The sequence below is a fragment of the Macrosteles quadrilineatus genome, unplaced genomic scaffold (genome assembly GCF_028750875.1).
Source record: "Macrosteles quadrilineatus isolate MER2022 unplaced genomic scaffold, UCM_ALF_1.0 Scaffold_9__3_contigs__length_116548681, whole genome shotgun sequence".
In the NCBI taxonomy this organism is placed as follows: Eukaryota; Metazoa; Arthropoda; class Insecta; order Hemiptera; family Cicadellidae; genus Macrosteles; species Macrosteles quadrilineatus.
In genome coordinates this window covers 78,756,174-78,772,696 of record NW_026542602.1, presented here as the reverse complement: position 1 = coordinate 78,772,696, position 16,523 = coordinate 78,756,174, and the positions used below count along the sequence as shown (strand labels likewise).

The window sequence follows — 16,523 nt, the reverse complement described above, 5'->3', positions numbered from 1 at the left end:
CTTCTTGAGGTTTGACCTCCAAAATGTCATCATGCGGTCTATCCACGCATGTAGTTAGTTCTTAAAGAGCTTTAACATTACTGTACAAGTAATAAAGTATATTTCACCATCAGTAGGGTTAAATCTAGCCATTTTATCTAGCCATTCACAAAATACTAGACGGTTGACTAAAATCGGAGTGAAGTTGAAATAAATTTCTTTGGGCGCAAAATTGTCAGGTTGTTCAAAAGTTTTGTCTTTTGTAAATCTGTATAGAACAATGAATTTAGACAGCACTTTCTTTATATGTATGGTTATACAAATATGTTTGTGTATTTTACGAGCAAATGGGATTGGAATATTTACATTATAATTAATACAAATCTTGCCAAATTAAACTAAACAACAGAGAGGTCCAAAATTTAGTTTAAACAGTAAACATAAATCAAAATACATGTAAAGTGTAAATAACTGTATCAATTGTTTTACTGCATCGATTGACCTTCACGGTGTAAATTGCGAATCAGAAAGTAAAACGTAAATACAATTTTACAACTATGTTCATACAACTCTTTTCAGGAAGATTAGTTTGATATTGGGGTAAAAAATAAAGTATTTTATGATAAAGATTCTAAGTATCGATTTTTTTAAGCACTCAAAACAATGTAATTTGATATTGAATTCCTATGAAAAGGATTCTTTGGACATTCTCAAAGATTGTTTTATTTAGCATAACAAAATATGTTTTTTATCTGATCATATTATTATATTTTTACAGCTCGGCGCTATCCTCCAAGTTCTCCTGAAACCCCTCTTGGACTTGCTGGTCAGCTTGGGCATCAACATCGGCTAAGCCCTCGATAGATAATAGATACTGACATCACACATGTTTATAGTAAAATATTTAAATAAAACTCGCGTTAAAATTTTTTTTACAAAGTTATTTAAACTTATTTGGTCTCTTCTTTTACTATTGTACTCTTATTATTTTCCTGAATTCGTCAATTTACTTAACTTAGAAAATGCGATGGAGAAAAAGGCCGTTAATATTTTACCTTCTAAGGTAAGATACTCGTCGGTCACAGCATAAGCAGATTCTTAATGATAGTTTGGCCTATGAACTAATATTTTAAATTTATTACTCTTGTTAAAATACGGTAAGTGTGGACACTTTTGGACTTAGTAGATTAGTTAAGCATATACAAAATCCATGTGGAACCTTATACATAGCCGAGAGGTTATTGCGCTCTATTAACAATGTTGTAAAGTCAGAAACATTTTGACGGATCGAAGCTGTCATTGATCACTCAGTTTTGTAAGCGGCATTGACTAAAGAAACAGCCGTTCTTATCTAGTACTCGTGGCAAAGCTACAAAAGGCACTTCATCCACTCATCCACTTATGTTGGAGTGGATAAAACGTGAAACCAACATAAACTCTCAGAGGAAGCAATATAACTCAGAGCTATTTTCATCTCTTTGTCCAATGTCTTCTCTCGGAATGGTTATATAATTGGTAGAAGTATTTAAAACCTCACTAACATTTTAACACAATTTAAAAGATTGATTTAAGTCGGGTATATTATGTTAAAATATGCATGGTGAGGTAGCCTCTGGATCACTAAATTTAAGCTAAATGGTTTATGTTACCTGGCTTCGTCAAGTGATCCTGCTTCAGTAGTGTACTACAATAGTTTAGGTCTTAAAAGTCCATCTTCGGGTAAAAAAAAATATCAATAAGTCATCCAACCAATAACTTATTGATATTTTTGTTTTTGACTAAATAATTGACATAAAGAAAATAAAAATCGGCCCAAAAATAGTAAAATGGAAACAGAAAATCCATAGATAAATCCCAAAATATCCATGAACTTTTGAGAAAACTACAAGTCACACCCCCATAAACCATGTAGTTAAAATGTTCGTCATGACAAGAAACCTTGCGCAAAACTATCCATTATTTTATAAATTGCTCTTTAAGGTCGTAATTCCTTTCTAAAGGGAACTTTATATACACCTAATGTTAAAAATACCACCGCTGTACTTATTTGTTTGTTATTCTTTCAATGTATTTAACAAATTAAAATCAGTAGTGCGATTTTTTGTGTGTATTACTGTATTCTGTTTTGTTTATTTCAGCTTCTTAACTTAACTAATCAATAGTTTTATTAATACTTATGAAGTCAAACGGGGTGAAGGCCCGTGGGTAACAGCTATTTATTTTAACAACCCGCCTACAGCAATCATTGTATTGTGGTTGTTAAAAATTTTTTTAATAACCTATTTTATTAACTTTCAATTTTTGTCATGGCAAAATTTTTTTAGTTCATATAATTTCTAATAGTATTTACATGTTAGTAAACAGTGTCTGGACAATTCCCAACTCTTCATAATCATTGCTGATGTCAGTAATCTCTGTCCGTAGAAGGGTGATTTTTAGGGCGCCATTTAGCTATAAGTGGTCCAATTTTTATTTTCTTTATGTTAGTTTTTAGTCGACCTGTAAAATTATATGAAAGTTGACTATACTTTCTGCTTGAAAATGTTGAGCTGCCCCCTACCCCACTACCCCTGAGAGTATTTTTTTTTAATTAACCATCATTGTAGCCTCTCGCATCTAAAAAGGTTGCTACAAACTTATTTCAAACATCTCAAATAGTTAGGGGGAAGGTTACTTTTCAGCCTCCATTGCATTACCTTAATTTTACATAAAATGTATATATACATTGAATATTACCATAAGTTTAGAAGTACCTCTCCGTGGCTACAGTAAACGCTTAAATAAAGAACTAGATTAAAATACTTGTGAAAGATATGCTTGCTGCTTGTGATAACACGATTTTGAATCTTGTATACAATAAATTCCTAATAACCCTCAACCTCACAGATAACTATGTAACAATATCAGCTGAACGGCAATGAAGTAAATAGACTGTCTAACTCATAAAATAATTAAAGAACTAAAAAGAAACTTTCTAATTCCACAGTAAACTAGATATGTAAATTTCAATCACTCTGGTGTTTGGAAAAATTATATTTGGACGGTAAATAACTATTCAGCGAAATTTACTAAATTACTCTTCTGTTATTTAACAAAATTAACATTGCTCTTATGGCGGGCAAATCCAAGATATACTTGTAGTATTTGGATTATGGTTTAATAAACTCCCTGTATATAATAAGTAAAAGGAAACATTTTTCCTTGACAGAATCCATGAATTGAAAAGAAACGATCGAGAAGGTATATATTATATTACATTAATTTAGTATTCAACCGTGTTTATTCAGACTACTGGTTTTAAAATTAATATTGAAAATGTCATAAGCTCACACTAATTTTGATATAAATGAAATTATATTTCAGTTGTATTGGTAAAATTCAATGTTAAATAATTTTTCTAACATAATCAGTTTAACTTATCCTGAAAGCATGACATAACAGCTTTGAAAATGGCGCGTAGAACTAGTATATATCAAATGTTCATTGTGTACTCGTGTGATTATCCTGAATGCGGGGTTTACATCTTCAACAATATTTTAGAAAATTTTATATTTTCCCGATATCATATTAGAAGTGGAGTTTATATCCAAGTGATATGCAAAAGGCTGCAAGCATATATATTGACACAGTAATATGATGCGACAATAAACTTTTATTTTGATAACGGTATATTTAAAATCATTAGCTATAATTAAGTACTATTTATATCATAATGTAACAAGTAATTTATTCGTTCTGCTACAGCATTGGTTTCCTACATACCTTTAATACTTATCTTATATTGGCTGAATAGAATTAGTCAAAGACGCAACGAAATTGTCTAAATGCTACTGGGCAATGAGAAGGATTGCAAAAGTTTCGATTCAATAATCAACTTTTTTAATACATTTTTTATTGAATCCGAGCAATGCTCGGTCTCCCGGTACTAATATAATAAAATGCGGATAGTATAATATGTTTGTGTTGTAAATTGCATAGCAAAATTATTATATCATGAAGGCACATAAAAATAACCCTTCACATGAGCCAAAAGTGTCATTACAACCCTTGTTCTTGCTTGCTCTATAGCATATGACACCTATAATATACAGAAAATTCTCAAGAGGCAGCTATAAATGACACTTTCTTTAGTTGCAAAACACTATTGTCTATATACGTAATAGAATAAGGAGTTTCTCTCTTACGTCTATTTTCGTTCCCCCTTACTAAACTGATTTCTACTATTTATGATTCATTTTAAATCTTAGGATCTAGCGCACCTACGGATGGCAATGAAAAAGGTAATTTTTTAGTGGTTCACCCCTTTCGAGTTTAATTGATTTCTAGAGTCTATTTTCAAATATGACAAACCTTTCTTATAATAGTTTTAATGTGAACTGTAATAATTTAACAGCTATTTGTCAGTTGAATGTTTAACCACAGTCAGATGGTAAACAAGAGACTAAACAGTTTATGAAAATACAAGCTGTTATAACCAATAACCATGCTTTGCAATGGGAAGAAAATGTGAGGCAGCCATTAGAGTGTAAAAGTGGTGCTGATGTGTGTTTATAAATACCTCAATTCTATAGTTTATTTGAAAAGATAAACGGATTTAAAAGTGTGTACCTACTTACTTTCAAAACCCTACCCAAGAACTTTTGAGAAAACTACAAGTCACACCTCCATAAACCATATACTTAATATGACGAGAAAACTTAGGCAAAAATATCCATTATTTCATAAATTGCCCTTTGTTATTCCTTTCTAAAGGGAACTTTCCATATACCAAATGTGAAAAATACCCCAGCTGTACTTATTTGTTTGTTATTCTTTAAATTTATTACCTTATTAAAATTAGTTGTGATTATTGGTTTGTATTGCTGTATTATGTTTTGTTTATTTCAGCTTAACTTAACCAATCAATATTTTATTAATACTTATGAAGTCAAACGGGGTGAAGCTTGTGGGTAAAAGCTGGTCTACGACCTTTTTTTGAAACTAGCCCTTTTAGTTCAGTTCTTAGAATTGAAAATATTCTTTACAGCATTGTTTTCTTACTTTACAGCATTGTGTTTATTAGTTTACAACACTAGTAGCGGAACAATGAGGTTCAAGGATTGAGAGAAAATAAGTAAAACTAGTGTACATGTTGCTCGAATTCGAGCAATTGCAAAGTATTACAGGAGTTATTTAAAAACGAATAACAGTTATATTTACAATGAGTTTAAAAGAGTCAACTCAAAGATTACCGATGTGTAACTCAGATCATGTTTATCTTCGTTATTGATAAACCTATAAAAGCATTCCGGCCGGTTTTCTCTTTCTCAAAATGCCTCACAGGCAACACATGTCATAGATAGAGGGCCAATTGAGAACGAAAATTCGTTTTGGGGTAGTGTTAGGGCACATTTGTAACCTAATAGTTGAGATTGTCCAGGGTCAGGTGCCGACTGTTAAGCCTATATTACGCGCCACTGTTCTGTAGCTGCGGTCGTTATCACGATTACGCCTCCTGTCTATGTTTCGTTGTCGTCGCGTCGGAGGCATTTAAACACAACAACAAACAACCAACAAACAAATAACAAATAAACAAATTATAGCTACACAAAACAACGTTAAATGCACAAATTTAAGTTACAATCATGCTTACACGATCCGTCTTGGGGGTTATGTTTACACAAACTCAAATAGTAAATAAATGTACTCAATGCGTTTCATTGAATTGAAAAATAAATAACAGCAATTAAATTATACAGCTGATCAAAATGTAAACAATTAAGTTCTCCATAAGGATAACATGGGAACTTTCAAAGCCACTGGGGCAGAGCCCAAGGGACTTTAAAAAAAATGTAAGGCCAGTTTGCAAATCTACGCGACACGCTCTTTCCAATGAGACGTCAATGGATAAAATCGGTTAAGAAATGGCGGAGGAGTTCAACCGACAAAATTTCATGTAGCGTATTAATTATATAGATTGTGATGCTCCAAACGTCAACTTATCAGCTGTTGACCAATTTAATTCTCAATGAGTGATTGGTACAATAAGTCGATGCACCTCTATCAATGGCAATGATAGGTTATGAACGAAAACATAACCTCTCCTAGAAATTATGAGCGGTGATTGTTTGATAAAAATACTGTCGTAGGGTAAAGTAGTGTACGAAACTCACGTAGGCCTAAATAGTCTTAACGCGATCGTTGCGTAACTATACTTAAAATAGGCAAATTTTTGACATCAGTGACCTGATTGATGTAGGTAAATCGCTCTTTTTGTTGTAGATATGAAATCAACAATTTCATCGTAAATTAGTAGCTCTATTCACCTAATAACCTTTTCTAAACAAACACCGTTTTGAATAGATGAATCGGTATCGCACTGGATTTATTTACTCTCAGAAACAAGTTTTGGACCATATTTAACTGCACAGTTTTCGCACGGGTCCCCTCGTTACTTATAGTTCAGGAGGACTACATCGTTAGATTATTTATTTTCAGTACTCAATAAATCTACATAGTTATATACAAATTTAGAAAAATACCACTTAATCGCTGGTTACTTGATCGCGATCACGACTTAGATTGTGAGTTTTACGTGGGGGGTGCTTAAGCTCTAGAATGCTAGTAAGATGGGATTTTAATACATTTTGTGTTTGAACACAAAATTAATAAAGTGACGAAATTAAATAAGGTAGGGGACATGACACAATACAAGGAATAGTAGGAAAACTGCTTAGAGGGTGCAAGTACGTAACAGCTTTATGGTAAATAAAAAATTGAAACTTTTGAACTACTAGAGAAAAGAGATTAGCCAAAAACATGGGATTTTCAAACCTCTAAATCAGACGATAAATGGCAACGCTCATCGAGTCTCGACCGAAAACATATAAAAATTCCTTATTTTATTGGGGCAATATAACTATAACAGGTTACGTACCTTGACGTCCACAAATCCTCAGTCGAACTTTTGTTAACTAATAAGTAGTCATTTTCAAAACAGAACGTTTAAATATTTCATTCATTGCATGTCGTCAAATCTTCTTAAATACATTGAACACAAACACAACACGAACACGGTAGACATTCAACATAGTTGGCCGGCCGGCACACGTCACTGAACTGCTCAACATGAATAAATTATAATATAATAGTATATACAGCCCCAAATACGACCGACTATCATACGTACGACCGATTATCATCGTTAACAGACTCAAATTAATTAACAGCGAACTAGGTGAATCCCGTCGAAATCGACGGTTACTCTTGAGTTTTAGGTAAATTCAGCCAACTGCGATGGATAGAGTGAAGTTAATTAAAATCTTAGTAAAATGAAGGGAGGATAAACATTATTTATGAGTAAGACGATTGTGTACCTTAAAAAACGTGGTAAATGAATTCATTGAATTCAATATTTTATGTCCTTTCATCGGCTTTAGGTTACCCAAAAGGCTTTTCAGGAGTCTTACAATTGTTTCTTGTTCATGACTTTTGTTTATGTTAAAGCCCCTTTCACTATATGAGGAAAGGAGTTCATATAATTGGTCTGTCATCTGACGGAAAGAGTCAATCTTACCATATTACTAAAATAACTGGTTCCATCTGCTTTAAGAAAATCATTCAGATTGTATTTGGATTGTATAAGTGAATCACAATCTTTGGTTATAAAAATACAGAATTTTATCAATGGGAGGCATATTAAATATTTTTTTTTATTGATAAACATATCTGATTCTCCAGAAAGAAGTAACATTCTTACTTCGATGGGGGTCTAAACAATTTTGATTCCTTCTCTTGCCAATTGGTTCTCTAAATGTACTTATTCGCTAATTTTTTAACTTCTGGCGTAGTTTTGCGAAATCATTCCATGAGGTTGCTGTCAAACTTGAACTTTTGATATTCGAAGATCAATAACTTCCTTGGCCATATGGATCACATTAAGTTGTGCATGTATTTTGTGGATGGGATGGACCATAATTGTAGTAAATTTCGCCACAAATCTTGAACATTTGTGGCCACTAAAAAAATTTGTTATGGAAAAAATTTGTTATGGAACCACATCCATAACCTAGTCCGGCTTTGTTGGGAACAAATTATGCAAAAGAGATGAGATGTGAAGGTACTGTTTTATTAAGTTAATACCTGAATTGCCTTTAATTCACCTACTTCACCAAAACCATAGATTAAACATATTCCATGCTAAAAACTTGAATATAGCTCACATCCTCGACGTACTCCTCAACACTTGCATGGCTTTAATTCTATGACACAATGTTCTACTCGATTATCAAAAACTTTCATGCTAATAATCTCACAAACCTCTGACGTTCTTTCATGAATGTAATGATAAATGAAAAAATGCAAGCTCCAACCCCTACAATAAATATAAGCTAACCCGATAAGGAATAATTATCTGTTCCTTTGAAATTGATATGTCCCAGTAATTTCATAATACAACATTTTATAAGTGCATTAAAGCATAGATTTTTGAACAAAAATATTTAAACGTACCTATCATACAATTACCCAATTCATAATTTTATTCAAACTATAAAAAACTTGCCATGCAGTGGAAAATCAATTTTAAAATCGTTAAATAATAATGTAAACATTTCATTTTGACAGATTCAGTTAATGCTCATAACAGCTGGTTCATTAAAAGTAGTTTAAAATTATCCACATGGCCGTAATGTAAACAAATCTGCTAAGGGAACTTTAAAAGCCTCTGGGGTGGAGCCCCAAGGGAATTTACCTCGTTTCTCTTTTGATGGCTCATCTACAGACCAAGACCTTTCTTTAGAGACCCCTACCAAGTTTCTACGCCCAGCCGTTCTCTGAAATTAGCTGTGACAAAAACCCGATTTTCCTCCATAAGAATAACATGGGATGGGAATTTAAATACATTATACTTTAGCTTTTGATCATCCACAAAATAATCAAATTTCTTAGTTCTATTTTTAAATTTTCTTGCCAAAAAAGGACGGTTTACTTCATAATTGATTATAAGATTTGGTATTAATGTGTATAAATCTAATATGTATGGTTCCTTTAATTTAGTTGGACTCTAATTTATTTATATATGCTAGTACTGAATGTTTAATTTTTTGAAATCACTACTCGTGACAGCAGTGTAGTCACCAAAAGCTATAAAATAATTGTATATACTTGGTCTGTATCATTAAAGATAAATAGAACCAAAGTAGTAGCTCTATCATTAAGGGTTTTAGGGAGTTAGATTTTGACTTGATTTTTGCACCATGAAGGTTTGCTCTCTGACCATGGCAACTCCAATATGATTCCCATACAGTGTTTAGATAAGTTTTTGCAATTGACTAAGGTGTTTTAACTCTTCTCAACCAATATTTTTATTTACTTTAGTAACGGTGTCAATAAGGACACCTAAGATTTTACACTTGTACAATTATTCTGCCTTAATTATGTAAAGTGGAAAGAAAAACGTATTTAAACTAGATTCGCCATTTTAAAGTAATTTCTATAATAATTACTTATGTATTATTATTATATGTATTATTATATTATAATGTAAAGCCTGTTATATTATTCAAATACGTAAATAAGCCAGTAATTACTTTGCACTAGATTGTGATACAGATTTAAACATACCTTTTCTTTTTTTCTTTTTCATACCTCATACTCCAAGTGAGGGGTCACGTTTCAAATTTTGAGACTGCTCCGATATTCCCACCATAGGGCAATAGCGATGGTTAAAGTTATTTGTCATGGCTTTAAATGCTTACAACATTTTGAGAGCATAAATATATAAAGATATGCTGAGTGTTCGGGTAAGGATTATCAAGAAATAAGGATTTCAATAACGTAAGTTTAGTTGTTTTAACTATCAAACCATATTTAAGAAACAACAACTAAAAACTACCAGGTCAACTGAGGAGCATATAATCATTTCATGTGTCAAAACTGAGTCATGAGCCACAAAAAGCATTAAACACTAATGTAAATATCAGCTTAATGATTATATTTATTGTCAAGTCGTGTAGTGACAGGAATCTAGCATCTTGTACAAAATATATGAAAGTGTTAAACCAATAGTCATGTATGATCTAGTATCCAATCATTTGTTACCTAAATCAATTGAAGACAAAAATAATTTTAGTAATAGTTTATGTAATTACAAGCGAAAAAGAAGCCTATCCAAATGGACATTGTAAAGTAGCTAGTTCCATCATAAGACCTATTTGAATGCCGTCAATGTTTGATTTAGGTTTGAAATGCTTATTGAACCAAATTGTTTAACACTTGGGTCAGTTTAGTACCCACCCTGTACATTGTGTGCGTATAAACGACGACCCGTACAGCCGATCATTAGAAACGTTCTTGGGAATGTTTCCATCAAAGCAAAGAAAGCTTAAACCGCATACGCACTATTCATTTTATAGAATAACACTGCAGCTCGACATATTTTTTCTAAACCATTATGATGGTTATGTATAGTGGATTTCAACACCTTCTGCTTCAGTACTTACCATATTCAGTTGGTTCTATAGCCAGGATATTAAATAATAGATAACCTTAAAGATAATTCACTTAGCACATTATCTTATATGTTGACAATAATGTGGGCAGCATCATAATCAACCTATGGGTTAGTGTAAATAATATCGTAAATATCTCATTGTCAGATTTTCTCCCTATATAAAAAAGGCTTTACAGGGGGCCGTGTTGGTTCTCTGACACGGTCAGATTTTAATTTCCAGTCAACGGGTTGACCCTCATTAGAGACGAGAGCGAGGGTTTGGAACTCTGACAAGAGGCCGCAGGTTAAAGTACAGTCTGGTGCAGAAGTATGCCCCTTGTCCCTACTACCCCAGGCCCAGCATCTAGTGATAGTGACGTGACACAACACCTAAATTACAGATATAGGGGTTTGGTTTGGTTGTAAAAGATTTAAATAGATATTACAAGTTTTATTTCATTTTCGGAGTTCATATATTTTATGAAGACAACCTCGACCCCTATTCTGTGATTTTGGTGCTGTGTCGCTAGCACTAGATGCTATGCCTGGGGAAGTAGGGACAAGGAACATACTTCTGTACCAGACTGTATTTAAACTGCAGCCTCGTGTCAGAGTTCCAAACCCTCGCTAAAGAGGGTCAACCCCTTGACAGAAACCGTTGGACAAGAAATTAAAACCTGGCCGTGTCAGAGAATCATGGCGGCCGATGAGAGAGTCCATGCCCAAGAACAGCCTCGATACCATATGCTCAAACGAATATCACATCTTCTTGCAATGCCAAACAAGGTTTCAGTAACGTGTATTATTATTTTCTGTACAAAAGGCAACTGGAATTTGGAATTAAACTTTACATTCTGGTAATGAAACTAAAGCACGCAAAACGGATGAAGTTTTGAACAATAATTTTTTTTACTCTAAATATATAATATTTGAAAGACTAAGTAAACAAGAATAACGAAAGGGGTTTAATAATAAACAACCCTTTCATTAGGAACTAAATTACGAGAGTTTTTAAAATTTATTACAAAACATACTTTAAAGTACATACTTTTCCAGTGTTTCAATCTATTTATAAATATTTCGAACGTCATCCCTTAAATTCAATACCTTCTAAAACTATGATACAAGACAGTCCGTAGTCTTTTTGTGCGAGCTTGTTTTGAACGGCATTTTGCTAATTGTCCGACTCTCACTTTGTGTGTAGTCTCGGGTGACGATAGGTTTTTGCTTTCTTATGTCTGGTGGATCTATACAAGCGGCAACAGGTTGAAGATGGTGTCGTGGTCGATGGGACCCAGGCCCAGGTAGTCGAGCAGCAGCAGGACGAGGGCGTGGAGCAGGAATGTCGTGAGTCCGTTGAGGAGCTGGACCAGCTCACAGACGAGGGGCAGTAGTGGGGTGAGGATGGAGTACAGGAGGTTGTCTAGAAGGTTGAGACGCAGCATGGCCACCTGAGGTTCAGGCTCTGCAGCAGCCTCAGGCAGCGGCTCCGGAACCGCCTCGGCGGCCGGGCCTGCTAGGCTCGTCCCCTGCGACATAAGAAACTTGTTAGTACGTCTTGAACAGTACCGGGTTATAAGTGTGCGGTAAAATAGTAATCCCTTTCATTCTAGCCTTTCCCTCCTGTTTTGACTCGGTGTGATTATGGGAACTCAAGAGTGAAATCTTCTACATCGTAAAGAACAGGACGAGGATATAGTGTACAAAAAGTCCCGGCTCGGTGAAATATTTAAGCTAGAGCTACAAAAATGTTTCCTAATTTACTGGACTAAAATAACTCTTTCTTTATCACATAATCAGTAATCCTCTACTTTCTCAGGGGTGACAGCACGCTTTGATTCAAAAGAAAATCTTTAACGTAAGCATAGGTTGATATGCACATCAAATTAAAGCAAATTAAAGGTCCTTACTATTAAAATAAAATGCAGCACATTTGAAATTAACCGGATAGCCCAGTCAAAAATGGTAGCTATTTTCTTGAATCTGCCATTTTGGATCTTTGAACGCTTGCCTTTTTTTACTCAGTTGTTCTTTTGAGAGCAAATTTTCTGCATTTTATTCTACAAATGAAGACCTTGAATTTTATGTTCACCAATGAATACGTTTATGATTATATTCTTATTTCTAGCGGTCGCCCCCTGAAGATGTAGTGTATATAATGCAAATCGAATGCATCTTTGAATAGCTGTAATTTTTTACTCAGTTATCCGTTTGAGGTCGGGTTTGCGACTCTGTACTCTAATAATAAAGACCTTTAATTTAATGTACATATCAATCTATGCTACGTTTAAGATTTTCTTCTGACTCCTAGCGGGTCGTTCCCCTGAAGAAGTAGATGATCACTGTTTATGTGTTAAAGTAGATTCTTATGTCCAGTAACTTTGTGCAAAGTTTTGTAACTCTATTTAAATATTTCAAAAAATATATTACCGACCCTGGACCTTTTGGACTCTCTGTATGTTACGATCAACAAGATCGATTGGTCTTTCGCATGTAAAAACATGATAAACCCAGTGTCTTGGAATAAGAATTCATAAAAGAGAAACTAGAAAAAAACTTAGGAGTAAAGTAATTACTGTACTTAACCACACATACCCTCTCTACAGTTTGGTCCTTCAAAACAACAAATAATTGGTTTCCAAGGCAGGGATTTCTTTACTAGAAAAGCTCAATAAGATATACAATGTATCAAGCTAACATCTTCATATTCTAAAAAAAAACCATTGCATCTTTCTGCTGAGAGCTCAAATTCTTAGGATGAGAATGGTACATCTTTTGTACATTATTTAGAATACTTAAAATACCTAATGTTTTTACTAATTTATTGTTTGAGTGATGAATACATACGACATTTTTTACATTAGATTAATCTGTTAGTAATCGTCTGCATATTGCATATACTCATTTAAATAAATTAATTTGTCACCTACTTTAGGGATGCCACTAATTATAAAATTAAAACTCAGTGCTCAAGGACTTAACCCATCTTGAACATTATCAATCCTAAGATTTGAGAAAGTCAAGGAACTTGAAACTCTGAGCAATGTGATCAAACTAAGATGTAAATGGACATAACAGGGTTAACAGTTTACTTAAAATAGACGAAGGGTTAAATTATTGAGAATGCAATAAGCAGTAAATTATGCAACAAGAAGTTTAACTAAAATAAACTTGAACCTACAGATCAATGGACAGGCCGGAGAAAACGACTAAAAAGAGCGGTATAAGAAACTCGGATCAATAGGTGAAGTGTAGAAAAGAGCCTGTTGAAAATTCACCGTGAGTTGTACTATGGAGCCAAAGTAGTAATTGGGTTGCATATACTTAATGACAGACCTGATTAAAATAATAAAAATATTGGATAAACAGAACTGAATTTGTTAACCACTGAAGAGGAGGAACAAGTTTTGAAATTCTACTGAGCTAACGCGTAGGAGTACCAATAGCAATAAAGGAAAATCTAAAAAGAATAAACAAAGTTATTTAGAATCCAGAAACGTTTAAGCAATAGGCTCTTTCAAGCAAGGGTATTCTTTTCGTGGAGAAGAATCATGATCTTCCTTACAAAGTTGTTTTTCTTGTTGGACCAAAGGTCTCGATTGGAAACTACAAGTATTTCCTTTTATTATTGAGAGTAAGCCCTTGACAAGCCATATACTACTGTATCTATTATTGTGTATTTCTGGTTAGCTTTTTAATAGCTATATATTCTCAAAACTACCACCTTAATATAATATCTTTTCAATTTACAGTTTCGTTTTCATTTACATACTAGTTTACTGTTTTGATGGCGTAAGGTAATTAAAATGTCTGTGGCCTAAACTGACAAATTGATCATATCCAACATGATATAATTTTTATGTGAGATCTTTGAACGATTAAAAAATCTAAAGTAAGCAGTAAACCTTGAACAATGTATAACTATGCCTGTTGTTGTGAATTTGAATTTTCTAAATCATATATGTTGCCCGTCATTATATGTGACTGGGTTTTTATGTACTTGGGTCCCATAATATTAAATTATTCGAGGACTTATCCATCACTAACGCTTAGGAGATATGTTGTAAAGTAAATTACTAAACGGGCATTATAAATTAAGCAAAGAATAACACAAAACCAGAAGTAAACTAACTCAAAAAAGACTAGAAGTTAGAAAATTATTTTGAAAATTTTGAAAATTTAGATAGTATTTTAGAATTACATTGCAGCCTTGTTGTGCAATATATGTATTTCAATAAAGCGTAAATAACATAATTCGTTCCAGCACCTGACAAAAAGTGAATCAAACCTAGATCAAAATCAAGACTTATTTTATAGACAACCTACAATGTAAAACAGACTACTTGGTAAAGGAGATGCGTGTCTGATTTTAAATGGACGTTCAGTAAAAGTAGTTTGGAGTAAATCGAAGTATGAACAGTTTTGCAGAATCATCAAAAAGTTTTTATTAATCAATTTGTACGCTAATAAAGCCCTGTTGCCACAATCTATTATGTTGAAGTATGTGAGGTATATTATCGTAGTAATTAAACCAATAAACCGTAAACATTTGTGTGGTAAATGCGCGTTAAAATGTTGTCCAAACCGTAACGAATTCTTTAAAGAATAACAAATCAACACATGTTTTTGTTGGCAGTATATCACAAAACATCAAAACTTCCAAATGCCATATTTTGAAAGGAAATAAAATTCGTTTTACAATAATTATATGCAATCACAAGAGGGTTTCGACATTCAATAATTATTGAAGAAACTGGGTTTGTTGCTTCGATAATTTAAATTTTTATGAAAATATTAAGTATAGTTGTCTGATATAGTTGAGAAAACGTAAGCTATACTTCTAATACTCTAATACATGACGAATACCCTTAAATGTTTAAAACCAAAAGGATTTTCGTTAAAATATTTGTACTTAATATCCTAACTTAATAAAATCCTTTATGAGTCATAGATTTTAAATGAAAGTAAATTATCTAAATATTTTCCAAATATCTATCGAAGAATATAAACCATACAACATAACAAAACCTAATCCAAAGAGATTGTTGTCAAATACTTGTACTTTATGTCCTGATTTAATAAAATCCTTTGAAAATCGTCAATTCTAAAAAAAAAAATAATTATGAAAACATTTCCACAAATATTTAACTATGAATACAAACCATACACCATTATAATACCAGACCCACTTACAAGTACACTGACAAGTTGAAAATACCTAAATAAATACTAATATTTTACCAAAAATATACAGAAACTAAAACTAAATCACTCTGAAACAACCCCCACTTCGTCCACAGCCACTATAGCACTTCACTGTGTCCTCGCGCGAGCTTAATGCCACTAATCCGCTAAATGCCACTAATCCGCTTAATCCGCTAATCGGTTACTCACCACCAAAAGCAAAAGGACCGTTAAAATGGGGAGTTTTAAGTGAGCCATGGTTTCTTTTGGCCACAGGCGTCAACGATATCACTACATGCTACATACGCTATCAGAACAAATAACGAGTAATAAATGGTTAATAAATAAGAAGGCCAGAGCCACTATCGTTTACCTGTTTGTCCTCTGATAACTCAATAGGTAGTCGACGATGTTCTCCGGAAGAGAAACTACCTTCTCTTACTAATTTGTTTAAAGATTTTATTTATTTTTATTTTATCAACCGAACTTATATTTTATTTGGGGAATGCACAATAAGCTTCGGTTGACGTGCTTGGACCATGAGTCCACCCTCTTACAATCAACTCACTAGTGATATTAGTTGCTATTTTATGGTTGGTAACATAATAATAATATTGTATGATATTTTAGAACAAAGTGAAGTGTGCTTTGAAGCTTGCCATTCAGTTATTCTTAGATATTAAAATACAATATATTTTAGTTCATATTATAAAACATTTTATTTGATATTATAAAATGTTCGGACTCAAAATTATGATTTTGAATCGAATCACTATTTTTTAACGATTTAGAAAATAAAAGTGCTTCCCAGCAACAATGTATTATTACTTCCCTGTAAATGTAAAAATGCTTCAATCTTAAAAGTATAAACAAACAATTTTAATGTCAG

General features: G+C 33.0%; 1 protein-coding gene across 1 annotated transcript; it reads right to left on the bottom strand.

Annotated features, from left to right (window-relative positions):
* Positions 1-11,432: 11,432 nt before the first annotated feature.
* LOC129004032 (uncharacterized) lies at positions 11,433-15,960 on the bottom strand. Its single transcript, XM_054432403.1, has 2 exons — positions 15,845-15,960; positions 11,433-11,979 (listed from the first exon to the last, which is right to left on the bottom strand). The coding sequence occupies exons 1-2, from the start codon at positions 15,890-15,892 to the stop codon at positions 11,698-11,700; spliced, it is 330 nt and encodes a 109-aa protein (XP_054288378.1). The 5' UTR covers positions 15,893-15,960; the 3' UTR covers positions 11,433-11,697.
* Between the last annotated feature and the right edge of the window lie 563 nt (positions 15,961-16,523).